General features: G+C 47.9%; 1 protein-coding gene across 8 annotated transcripts in view; it reads left to right on the forward strand.

The window, feature by feature from the left end:
* Nucleotides 1-7,846: 7,846 nt before the first annotated feature.
* The window catches only part of TNNT2 (troponin T2, cardiac type), a 41,961-nt gene continuing 36,516 nt past the window's right edge, over nt 7,847-13,291 (forward strand). For 5 of the 8 annotated variants that reach the window (XM_074977292.1, XM_074977288.1, XM_074977289.1 and 2 more), the window contains exons 1-3: nt 7,848-7,909; nt 11,522-11,578; nt 13,121-13,150. In XM_074977292.1, coding sequence (XP_074833393.1) covers nt 11,536-11,578; nt 13,121-13,150 — 73 coding nt within the window. In that variant the 5' untranslated portion in view covers nt 7,848-7,909; nt 11,522-11,535. Of the gene's footprint in view, nt 7,910-11,521; nt 11,579-13,120; nt 13,151-13,291 lie in introns of all 8 variants that reach the window. The other 3 variants (XM_074977286.1, XM_074977287.1, XM_074977290.1) reach the window with 1 other exon arrangement.

The raw sequence follows: 13,291 nt of genomic DNA on the forward strand, positions 1-13,291 counted from the left end.
GAGCCGTGTTAGTCTGGATCTGTAACGGCAAAATGGGTCCTGTGGCACTTTATAGACTAACAGGAAAGTTTTGAGCATGAGCTTTCGTGAGTGCAGACTCACTTCATCAGATGCTGGTCTTGGAAATCAAAAACCCGTAGGAGAGCACTTCAGTCTCCCAGGCCACACAGTAGCAGACTTAAAAGTAGCTATCCTACAGCAAAGAAATTTCAGGACCAGACTCCAAAGAGAAGTTTGAGCTACAATTCATCTGCAAATTCGACGCCCTCAGCTCAGGCTTAAACAAAGACGGCGAATGGCTGGCTAAATACAAAAGCAGCTTCCCCTCCCTTGGTGTTCACACCTCCAGATCAACTGCTGGTAGTGAGCCTCACCCTTGCTGACTGAGCTAACCTTGTTATCCCCACCCTTGCTCTGGCTTATTTCTACCTGGCCCTGCAGATTTCCAAGACCAGCATGTGATGAAGTGAGTCTGTGCTCACGAAAGCTCATGCTCAAAACTTTTCTGTTAGTCTATAAGGTGCCACAGGACCCTTCGTTGCTGTCACTGTAGTGAAGTTACCCTGGGTTTACAGTGGGATGGGCAAAGAGGGGAGGATAAATGAGGAGCTCAAAGCCTATTGTGTATGTAAATTGCTTTGGGATGAGGCAAATGCTATTGATACCCAAGAGACTGTTACACTACCAGCACCCTCCTTGGCAGGCAGAGAGCACAGTGCAGGACAGTTGTGCTACCACCCAACGCTGTGAATTGTCCAAGTGGCAAATTAAACTACTTAGTGGCAATGGATTTTTTTTTTTTTTGCATTGTTCTTTGCATAAGCGTTCCGGAGCCAAGCATTTGGAAATAGACCTAGTGGATCATTTCCTGTACAATGATGATTTGTTACCTAGGTAATGCAGTTCTAAACTCATCTGCATTAGAGCACTGTTGACAAGTACATTAAAGCCAAAACAAGACTTCATAGATTGCAATGTTGGAAGGGACTTTTGGGGTCATCTAGTCTGCTCTGTCCAACATGCCAGAGAGCATTTGTCTCCAAAATAAACCCTAGAGTGAATGGTTTGGAAAAAGTGTTTTGAAACATTCAATCCTCAGTTAAAGCTGGGTGATTACTGGCTGCAAATAACATATTTAGCTCTTTGTTTTATGAATTGTCCCCAGATGTCCTGGAATTTCTTTGTAGTTCAGAAGCATGTAATTAAAAGTTCTGTGCAAATGTATTTTTAACACTGTGTATGTCATGTGCTGAATGATACTGGCAATTCATCTTTGCGAAACATGCAGAGTGCATAGTACGTATGCCTGGCTGTAGGTAACCCCTGAAATCAAGTTTCTGGCACAAATATCACAGAATTTTGCTTTTTTTCTTGAATATTTGCTTAAATGTTGCAGCCTCTGCTAAAGTGATTTGTTGGGATCTTGTGGGGAAACGAACACAGCTGAAGAAAAGTCATCTAACTTATTCGCAAACATTCATATTTTTGCCCAACTCTGTCCAGGACAGCCTTGAGTGCTTCTTTACAAAAAAGGGTCATGCAGAAGGGCTTGATGTTTGGGAACTGAATGGTAGAAACTTTTTTAGCAAGAGGGTGAGGATGTGTGAGCCAGCTAGCAGTATGTGAAAGATGTAAACACCAGGAAGCATCAGGAATTACCAAGAGAACTAGGATTAATGGAAGGCACTTAAAATGAGCATTTGCCATGGAGAAATTGCCTAGTGGTCAGATCTATTACAATGTGGAAGGTGGTTATGCCACTGTTGAAATACTAATTGTTTCTTAGATACTGACAGCCATACCAGCAGCACCGTCGCTCAGACTCTGACCTCTAAAGGAATAGCTGGGAGGCTCATCACTTATAAGGCTTAACACGAGAAACAGCAGAGTACTATCCTGTTGCTTGAGGACCAATTCTAGGCTGGACCACAGCATGTAATAGGTCTTTTCTGTCAGTGTTTCTGAATCTGGATTTAGACAGTAAAGTTCTTTTAGGCTTCAGCCTCTCTTACCCAGCTGGAGTCATAAATATTGAAAAGATGGTGCCAGGATCAGCTGTTACACAGCTTTGGAAAAGGGGCCCTAGTACAACAGAGCTGATTTTCTTACAGGTGGTTTGACACATGGGAGTTATTTGTAGAAGTGCCTGAAACTTGGGGTTTGGCTGGAAAGTTTCATCTAGTTTGGGGTTCTGGGAGTCAGCAGAAGGCTTGGCAAAGGTTCAGACAAGTTTCAATGAGCTGGGAGTCAGGCAAGACTCGGGGGATGGGGCTTAACTTCCTCAATGGCATCAGGCGGGAATGCAGCAAAAATGACTGACTTGGGCAGAGAGCCACTTTGGGGTGGTTTGAGCACAGAACTCAGAGTGCAGAGCGTTCACGTGGACCTTTGGAAACTCCCTGACTTTCCAGGTCTGTGTTCAGAGTGCCACAGGTAGAGCTGTAGAGTCCAAGGCAATGGGTAATAAAATAATTGCTGGGAGCAAAGTGGCTTTGTTTGCATCACTGCTGAGTTAAGATTCGCCAGCAAGGCTCTCTTAGCTGTTTGAACATTTTCAGAAAGGTCGCCGTGTTAGTCTGTGTCTTTGAGAACAACAACAAGTCCTGTGGCACCTTTATAGACTAACAGATATTTTGGAGCATCAGCTTTTGTGGTGACGAAGAGGGTCTTTCCCCATGAAAGCTTATGTTCCAAAATATGTTTGAACATTGTCACTTCAGATTTAAAGCACTTCCCCAGTGCTCAAAGAGCAGCCTTGTGTTTCCTAAATGTTTCCTCATGCTATTTCTGTATGATTGGGCCATGAGGAATTCTAGGGTCTACTTAGAAACCCCAGTAGTAGGTAGCTTCTGATACTGTCCAATAAACCAAAGATTATATACAGAGTAGATGGAGCTGAGAATCCAGATCACGTTGTGAAACCCAGCCCCGCTTTTAGCTTTTTAACTGGTTCCTAGCTACTGTTTTTGCTTTCATTTCATGTTGGGCTTTTTCAGTTAAGAGCCCCAGATCCCTGGTGAGTGGCAGCTCTTGGTTTACAGTCACATTGCAAAGGCAGGTTTTGAGTTACTTTCTCGGCTGGCTGGAGAAAGATAATGAAAGCAGATGCCTAGGACTCCAATGGAAATAATAATTGGGTGGTATCTGTCTTTTCACTGGAAGAACTAAAAGCCTCTGATTGCGCATTGTCTCCATTTTACAGAGGCAGAGAAGAGTTAATGCCCAGATCCTCAAAGGTGTTCAGGCTTTGAACTTCCATGGATTTCAATGGGAACGAAGACTCTAAATGCCTTGGAGGATTGTGGCTTAATGGTACATTACATTTTGGAGTAAACTCCTCAGCTCAGAGCCAGGGGCCATTGACTGGGCTTGGGCTGCAGCGCTAAAAATAGCTGTGTAGATGTTCCTGCTCTGGCTGGAGCTCAGGCTGCAAAACTCAACAAGGGGAAGAGTGTCTTGGAACTGGGGTCTGAATGCAAAAGTCTACTTGACTATTTTTAGCCATGCAGCTGCAGTCAATGCACCTAGGCTCTGGGAGTTGCTGCTGCAGGGTTTTTCCTGTGCTACAGCCACACCTGAAGCGACTTCCCAGCATCCCAGGGCAGGTCAGGAGCACAGCTAGGAACAGAATCTAGGAGCCTGGACTCCCAGTTCCCAGTGCTACCTGCTCGCTGCAACGTACGCATGCAGACAGGACAACCTTCTCCTTGACAGGGTTTGGAAAGCTGGCAAGAGAGTTTAGGGAGGCTTCACGTTCTTTTCTGTGCACGGCCGCGGTGGGTTTAAGATTACAGGGTGTTCGAACAGCTGGTGAATGTTGCTAGGCCTCTGGGAAGGGGCTGGGACCCAGGGTAAGCAGCACCTCGGAGGAGCTAATGTGAGCTCTGAGCTTCAAGGCTGGAGATGCCGTGCGAGCTTCTCTGAGGGGAAAGTGGCTCATTTCTGTGAGGAAAAAGCCAGTGCCAAGGCATGTGTTCAAGGGGACAGAAGGGAAAAGGGTGGCTGGGCATGAGCTGGCCTCCATCCTGAGATGAATGGGCTGAGCGTCCTCCCCTGCCTTTCCCACTCAGCACAGCTCTCTTACCTCATCTCTGTGCAGACAGGTTGTTCTGTACCCTGAGCCAGGCTCGGTGTTATCAGAGCTGGCTGCGGATGGTCTTAAGCTCTAACTTCCTATTTAAGGAGAACTATGTTGGTGAGCTATAGAGAGGGGAAAGGGAGGGGGTCGGGACGCAGGAAGGCTTAACTCGGCCAAGATGCATTTAGGCTTGGGGCTGGGTTACGTCCTTTTTCTTTGTGAGGTAATTCTGGCTGCTTCTACCTGGCTGCGTCAAGCACAGAGCCTCTCGGGAATGGGCAATTGTCCCCCAGCTACGTCACCCTCCCCCCTCACTCAACAGGGGGTTCAGGTGCACCTGGCCACCCCCAAAAAGGAGGCCTGGAAAGGGATTCCATTGGCAGTGGCATCCCCTGACTCCCCAGCCTCCTTCTAGGACTTCCTGCAGGACACAAGTGGCCATTTTGTTCTGGCCGAGGATCCATGGTCCATATCCTGCTGCGTCCTAATGTGGTCGAGTCACTCCAAGCTGCTCAAAACCCACAGGAATGTTCTCTAGGGCCCTGATTCCCAGCCTTGCAACTAGCGTGGACCCCCAAACTGTTCATGGATCCCCAGTCACCTCCCCATACCATTCACTGCCCCCCAGCAAAGCCAGTCCCAGCTGCTGCGTACGCTCCTTAAAGGAGACGCAAATAATTAACAGTTGGACGTTCCACTTGGGAGAGTGAAGCCTCCACACCAGCCTCCTCTCTCTTCGGCAAGCCTGATTTCAGCCACCGATGCCCATTGAGGGGCTGGCTGATGTTTGTATGCCTCTAACCCTTGCACTTGTTTCGTCACGCAAAGGCACCATACTGTAGATTTTTTTGGACAGCAATTAATAACGCTATTGTAAGATATTTAATTTAAAAACAATTGATTTAACTTTACAATTTACTTTAAATTTATTTTCTATGATTTTTCTTTCTTCTATTTTTTTTTCAATCTCCCCAAGGACCCCCAGGGGTCTACAGACTGCCAGCTGGGAACCACTGCTCTAGATACCTTGCAGGAGTTTTTAAGTGGCTCCTGAGCCATTTGGCTGCCAGCCCCCAGTTTCGAAGGCAGGGCTGGTGGCCAGAACAGCGCCAGGTGGCCCTCAGGTTGGGAAAGCCAAACTGTTCCACCCCTGTGCTGCACCTCCACTTGTACCCCACAACTCATGGTGTGCGTGGGAAAAGCAAAAAGTCCCAAATGACAAATGACTTTCTGTGCAAAAGCCGGGAAGTTGGGGGATTTATTCATGCCATAAGCAACCGGCTTTCCATGCCATCTAATGTGGCCATGGAGCGGAGGGAGGAGATGGTTCAGGCTGCATAAAATGGGGATCTACCTGAACTTCCACCCCAGACTCTGACCTTTGGGTTTTACTGATGGAGGAGGGTGCCATCGAATTCAACTCTGGCTCCAGACTTCACTGCCTCCAGGACTCTCCAAAGCACATGGCAGCTCAGGGCCAGGTGTGGGGAATAGGAAGAGGGGATGGGTCTGGCTGCAGTGAGATTTGTGGGGCAAGCAGAGAGGAGGAGATGGGAGTGTGGAGCAAGACACAAGTGAATCAAAGTCAGAATTCCCCCAACACATATTTGAGTCTTTGCCAGGCAATTCAGGCTTCTCTGGTGGTAGGTGAGTTACCGTAAATATCTCAAAAATCAACTGCATTTTTGAACCCAGCCACTCATTTTGGGTGCCCCGATTTCTGGATGCCAACTTGGCCTGATTTTCAGAGGTGGGGAGCAGAGCTTTTAGACGGTGCTCAGCACCAGTGTTCTCTGTAAGACGAGTCCTTGGGTGGCCACCCATGAGAAATTCAGGTGCTGCTCAGAGGGTTGGCACAGTGCTCCCGTGGGCAGCACGTCTTTCTATGGGGTGGTGCGTATCTGCACATACCTTGGTGCACATAAAACTGATTACACCCACGGATGGAAAAAAAGTTCGCGGGAACGCTGCTCAGCACCACTGAAAATCATCCAACTACAGCGCTGCCCAGAGCTCATCCCAGGCAGGCACAGCAACTCTTTTCCCATGCGTCTAACAATGAATGACTGATGGTGCTACTTTGGTTTTCGGTGTTGCTTTCAACATGTGCTCTCGGGGTACTTTTTCCCTGCTAGATCGTTGAAAATGTCGGACGTTGAAGAAATCATTGAAGAATACGAAGAGTAAGTGCTGTACGTTCCAATATTTTCTCCCATGCCCAGACCCCTGGATGCGGGGGGACAGCATGCCCTCGCTCCACAGCTGTCATTATAATTATGCTGCAACTGCATCAAGTCCCATAGAGAGCCCTCCGTTCTCTTTATTGCCTCAGCCTGTCTGGAGGTGTAGGAATGACTGATGTTTGCATTAGTACAAACGACAATAGCCACTAGTTTTTAGACAGAACTTTTCATAGTGAGGCACAGCCTCGCAGGTCAGGAAGCCATGATGAGGTGTGTTTGATCTTGTTTTTCTCTTTACCAAACCTCCGGTGGGTGTGACCCAAGCCCCCAGGTCCAAACAAAACAGTTCAAAATGCTGACAAATGGATTGATCAGGATTTTGGGGTGTTTTGACTCACAAATATTTGAGTTTTTCATTCTTCATCCTTGTTTGAGATTGGGAAGAATTTTGGACTCTCAAAAATATTTGCAAGATGAGAGAGCCTGTTTCCAATGTACCTTTACTCGGTGGGGGCGGTTTTTGGAAAGCCGAGGTCTGGATGCAGACCAAAATCTTCCAGCACGGTCCCCTTTCTGCTGTCGCGTAACAAGGGGGACCAAACACAAAGGAGTATTAAACTTTGAAACTGTCCCCACCGAGTAAAGGTACGTTGGAAACAGGCTTTCTCATCTTGCAAATATTTTTGAGTCCAAAATTCTTCCCAATCTCAAACAAGGATGCAAAATAAAAATCTCAAATATTTGTGAGTCAAAAAACCCCCAAAATTCTGATCAATCCATTTGTCAGCATGTTGAACAGTTTTGTTTGGATTTTGACTCTTGTCTTTTTGACTCTTCTCCCGTGGCTAATGAGCTTACATTTTGAACTGAAAATTCATTCTGAACCAGAGTGTTTCCTTTAGTGAATTTCTACTTACACAGTTGCAAAACCAACAAGAAGCCCTGTGGGACCTTTATAGACTAACAGATATTTTGGAGCATAAGCTTTCGTGGGTAAAGACCTGCTTCATCAGATGCGTGTCAGGGTGAGAGGCGTTCAGAGGAGGATTTAAAGAAGGGCGGGGGGTCTCAGTAAAAGGGAGGGCCAGAGCTGACAAGGTCTATTCACTCAGAGTGGAAATGGCCCATTATCAGAAGTAGAGATCAAGAGAGGAGAAAACAGGTCAGGTCAGTCGGGGGATGTGGCCCATGTCAGATGCTAGTGTGGAGGTGTGAACATCAAGAGCAGAGAAACTGCTTTTGTAATGAGCCAGCCGCTCCCAGTCTCTGTTCGATCCTTGGCTGATGGAGTCAAATTGCAAAACATTTTTCCCAGACTTTTTTCTGAACTGGGAGATTGGTTGGTTGAAACTGACGTTGTTTTTTGACAATTGCTTGTTTTAACAAGTGGGCAGTTTTCAATTAAAATACAACATATCGAAAAATCCTGAGCAGCCCCCTTCCTCCCCTATAACCCCCTGTCCCTGGGACCAATCGGTGGGGGAAAGGAATCCAATTTTTATTCCTTCTGCTTTGCAGGGAACAGGAAGGTAAGAGGAAGAGTACAGTAGCACAGACTGAAGCTATAAAATGATCGATACAACCTGCTCTCAATAACCTGCTCTCTCTCTCCGCTTTCTCTTTCCCGCAGAGGAGGCTATTGAAGAAGGTAGGCTTTTCTCCTGTTGCATGGAAGGGAAAGGAGGGCAAGGGGATGGGGTGGTGACTATGGGTTACTTATTTAGATGCTTTGTTTCATGTTTTGCTTGGAATGGCTTAGCTGGGCATGACTGCAGGTGGGCAGAACGGTGCGATCACTGTGTACAAAGGTCCTGGAAATGTTGCTTCCGGTTTTTAAACAAGCTTTACTTCAACTGATGTTCAGGTAGGGTGAAATTCCCGGCGACTGGCTCAGCCCACAGGCCCGAGGGGCGATTTAAGTGGCCGGGGCCTCTGCACAGGTCTGAATTTCACCCTGTGTTTATTTGACCTTTGCTTTATTAGTGACGATGACTGGAGAGGCCTCTCCTAAACCCTCGGGTCTGAGCACTGGGGGAAATTCAGGACTGAAAACTTTTGCAGGTTGGGCCTGTTGGCAAAAATAATGTCGTAACTGACCAGAAGCTGGAATCTCAGCTTACTTCTGTGAGTGGCAGATGAGCGTGAGTCAGCTGCTTTTTCAGTATGAATGAATGAATGAAAGCTGAAGCTTTTTTTGATGCATTGAGCAGTTCTGCAACCTTCCCTGGCGGGGCGGGGGGGGGGTGTACATGCACGCTGTATGTCAGACAAAACGCTTTATTGTTCTAGGGTTTTATTAACCCCTGGGTTACACCCTGCACTGCAGGATCTGATAAACGCCGAGAAAGCTTTAGGCCATAAGGCAGGAAGTGGAGCTCAGTAGAAAACTAGATGCCTCCGCTTTGATACCTGACTAACCTTTTGCGCTTACTCCTTTTGCTGTTGCCACTTTCCACGGTTAAGAAGAGGAAGAATGGCTAGAGGAAGATGACGGTAGTAAAACATTTCTTCTTTCACTTCCCCACTGCTTGCCAACGCTGCGCTCACAGAATGTCTGTGGCTTGGTTGTGTGCCCAGACCTGCGCTATCTAGGGAATGGGGTGGGACCTCTTTCTTCTTACTATGGTCTCTTGGGGTTACTTGATATATCTTCTTCTCCCTCCTTCCTTCTGCCCTAAGATCTCAGCTGAGTCCATTCTGGCTCTTTGTATTTATAAATTTCATCCACTCGCTGAACTCTCCCATTATTTGGTTCCTTTCTTCTGTTCCTTTTTCTTTCCTCCATGCAGCACCAGTGCTTTTAAATCCCTTCTTACAGCCCCACTTGCTCACCAGCATCTCCTCTAGGCGCAACACTCTGCAGTAATGCTGCATCCGTTGCAAGGAGGCACTCGGGGTATGTCTACACATCAAAGTTATTCCAGAATAGCTTATTCTGGAGTTATTCCAAAACAAGCTATTTCAGAATAACAAGTCCACACAAGAGAGAAGCCCCGGAATCAGGAAAATTTACTCCAAAATTAAAAAAGCAGTAAAGTAGCACTTTAAAGACTAACAAAATAATTTATTAGGTGATGAGCTTTCGTGCGACAGACCCACTTCAGACCATAGCCAGACCAGAACAGACTCAATATATAAGGCACAGAGAACCAAAAACAGTAATCAAGGTGGACAAATCAGGAAAAAAAATTATCAAGGTGAGCAAACCAGAGAGTAGAGGGGTGGGGTGTGTGTGTGTGTGTCAAGAATTAGATTTAAATCAAGTATGCAAAAGAACCCCTGTAATGACCCAGAAAATTCACATCCCGGTTCAAACCACGTGTTAAATTTGAATATGAGAGAGGTCAGCAGCCTCTCTTTCAAGACTGTTGTGAAAATTCCTCGTCAGTAAAACGCTTCCCCCCCACCCCTCTCCTTTCTACTTTGCTCACCTTCATAATTTTTTTTTCCTGATTTGTCAACCTTGATTACTATTTTTGGTTCTCTTTGCCTTATTGAGTCTGTTCTGGTCTGGCTACGGTCTGAAGAAGTGGGTCTGTCCCACAAAAGCTCACCTAATAAATTATTTTGTTAGTTTTTAAAGTGCTACTTCAGTGCTTTTTTTTGTTTTTTTTGTTTTGATAGTATATAGACTAGCACAGCTTTCTTTCTGTTGTTACTCCAAAATAGTGTGTCCACACACAATATATCGTATTTTTGATTAGCGCCCCTAAAAGCAGTGCTTCCAGGGGTTCTAATCTGAAATACCATGTCTGCACAGCAGAATTATTTCAGAATAAACTATTCCAGAATACTTTCTTTCGAAACAGCTCTTATTCCCTGTGTACACAGCCCTTATTCTGAAATGTATCAGAGAAGTGGCCGTGTTAGTCTGTATCTTCAAGAACAACAAGAAGTCCCATGGCACCTTATGGACGAACAGATATTTTGGAGCATAAGCTTTGGTGGGTAGTGGGTTTTTACCCATGGAAGCTTATGCTTCAAAATATGTTATAAGGCGCCACAGGGCGACTTCTTATTCTGAAATGGCTCTTTCGGAATAGGTGTTCTTCCTCATAGAATGAGGTTTAAGAAATTTGAAACAAGCCGTGTGCTATTTCCAAAGAGTGGCTGTGTTGTGTAGGTGCTGGCAAAGTTATTTCGGAACAACAGCTATTCTGAAATGACTTGGCTGTGTAGACACACCCTCAGAGACACCAGTGGTATAAATAGAGCATGTGATAGGGTAAGGGGGGAATGATTAAAGGCAGTTTCCTCAGGTGCTCACCAAGGCCACATTGTCTTTAGCCTAGAAGTGGTAAAAGACAGGCCTGTATGCAGGACTTTCTGGGATGTGGGTGTGTGCATTTTGTAAATGTGGACCACAGGTTGTTTCTACTATAAAGGAGTTCAAAACAGTTATGCAATAGGTGTGCATAAGAGAGGGTAATGAAAACTTTGGGTGGAAATAGTGACTGGTAAAAATGATTTTATTATGATGTATTAAAAATGTATTCAGTAATAAAGGATTTACAGAAATTACCTCCTGGGATTTTGCTGTAGCAGCATAAGTGAAAAACAATATTCCAAAATACTTGGCCCCTCACTTTCGTGCTGCTAGTGGCCAAGGGCATGCTGGAAAATGTAGCCCCTTCCCGGCTCTAGGGCCAGCTCTCTAGTTCGGGAGCTGGTCAAGAAACTACGACTCCCAGGCTGCCTTGTGTTCCCCCATTATGCCCTGCAGGCTTCCCCTGCACTGGGCAGCAGTAAGGAAGGGAGCGAAACCAGACGCGGGGCAGGGGGTGTGTTCATTTGCACCTTTCATGCATGTGTGCCCTGCCCATGGGCCTGCGAGAGAACATTGAAAATTGTCCCCTCCCTGCACCCCCCCGGGAAGAATAGCATATTGTGTCCCTTACTGCCCTGAAGACTGGTGGATCTCAACTGGGTGTCCCAATGTGACCCTGTCAGACCCTTTTGGAAATACCAAGAAAGCCTACCTGCATTTGGCCCCTTCCCCTTCTAGCCATGCTGGGAATATGGCAGGGCACAGTCGCGTGGAAATGAGGGGGACATTACCTCTCCACCCTCCCCCATCAGTAAAACCCAAGGTCAGAGTGTGGAGTGGAAGTTCAGGTAAATCCCCATTTCATGCAAACTGAACCATCTCCTCTGTCCATTCCATGGCCACGTTGCCTTTCTCTACGTGGCCGGTCACTATAACATGTACTTTTATACATCAGCCTCAGCTGCAACCCTCAACTTGCACATTGTTCTGCAGACCAAGAAGAGCACATGGAGGAGGTGGAAGACGATGCTGTGGAAACACCAGCAGAAGGTATGTGGCTGAGCCTCTAGGTGAGGCCTCCCTCTGCCCAGTTCATGCCTGCCAGGGGTGCCTCTTCTCTGGCTTGGTTTTCAGAGCTGAGCAGGAAAAACTCAAGGACGTGTAGGACCTGTGCTGGGATTCTGGTGCAGCTTCCAGCATGTTAATGTCAAAGGTAGATCCAGGGCCAATCCTGTGAGGTGCTGAGCCCCTCAGCTCCCACTGTGAAGGCACCAGGAATTCTGTCAATTTGATTGTCGGTGCTTTGCTGAACTGTCTCTAGGATGTGCGAGACATCTGAGTTGAGATCCAAGAGCGCGTTGCCTGTAGGCGGGATACCCCATTACGCTGGCCCAGCTGCACTGGTGGTCAGGCTAGGGAAAACAAAGCCAACGCTGCACCCAAACATAAGGGGTCTTGGTTTCCTCTGCAGGCCTCGTGTCCGAGTCGTACTCCTGCTCTCCATATTCCCAGCTGCACCGCTCCCCAAAGAGCCCTGGAGAAACTGCATCCGAGCTGCTCCCCAAGGCTCCATGCCCCCTGGGGCTGCTCTTTTCTACTGGGGCTGGAGGGGGAATAGGCAGTCAGCCCTTTGCAAACTGCAGCAAACTCCTCCTTCCCAGCTTGCTCAGCAGACTGGCCCCTTGCGAGCAGAGCCCTGGCTCCAGTGACTGCCGACCCTCTCCAGGCCCAGTGGTTTTCGTAATGCCCACCAGCTCAGCTGACAGCAGGGGCTAGAGCGGGCCCTCCGGAGCTCACGGCTTGAGTCGAGAACTGTGCTCCCCATAAACTGTGCTCCCCAGAGACTGAGTTGCTGCCCCACTGCTTAGCAGAGTCCCCACAGTGGGCAGCCTGTGTTGTATTGGTGGTGCACCTCCGCCCAGGCCCTAGCTGGGCCCTGGAACAGCCCGGTCCACTGTAGCTCAGCACAGATGGGGGCACCTACCAGACTGGCAGGGGGCTGATCTTGCAGAGGAGCTGTGGTTTAGCAGGGGATGGACCCAAAGGTAGCCCTCAGGGGAAACTGTTCCCTCTCCCCGTCCCCCAGCCCTCCAGATCTTAGGAAGTTTAGATCCCAAGCCTCTCAGTTCGGCACTGAGCAGTGTGAACAGCCCAGGGGCTTTACACGGTGGGGGGGGCTCCATATGGGTCTCTGGGAGGTGTACAGCGCCCTTCACCCTGCAGGGTAAATAAAGAGAAGTAGCAGTTTCTGCAGCTGGAGAGGCCTCAGCCCCTTAGTTCCCAGGCTTAAGGCCAGATTCTGATCTCTGTACGGACGCTGGAAATCCAGCCCCACTTTGCTAGTTTCCTGGGGCCCCCTCCCGAGAGACGCCAGCAGGACTGGTATCGGAATCTGCCCCCATGCTGTGCAAAAGCTGCCAGAGCTCTCTGGGCTGGGATATTTCAATACCAACCGGCCAGCTGGGCGGCCCCAGACCATGCAAAGACTGTGAGGAATTTCTCAGGGCGGACGCATCCCACGTCAGTGTCCCCTAATGGCTCCGCGCTCATGGCCCGGCTCTGATCTCATTCTCTTCTCTGCTTCTAAAATAGAACATGAAGACGACACGAAAGAAAAAGAAGGTAAAGGCAAGATGGGGAGAGGGGTCTCTGCACACTGATCTCCCTGGTCTGACCCCAGGGCCCCCTGTCTGCCTCAAATTCTGCTGCTGCTAAGAATGGAGTCTCTAACGCCTGCTGTGCGAAGGCTGCCAGCGAGGTGGG

The sequence above is a fragment of the Carettochelys insculpta genome, chromosome 26 (genome assembly GCF_033958435.1).
Source record: "Carettochelys insculpta isolate YL-2023 chromosome 26, ASM3395843v1, whole genome shotgun sequence".
In the NCBI taxonomy this organism is placed as follows: domain Eukaryota; kingdom Metazoa; phylum Chordata; order Testudines; family Carettochelyidae; genus Carettochelys; species Carettochelys insculpta.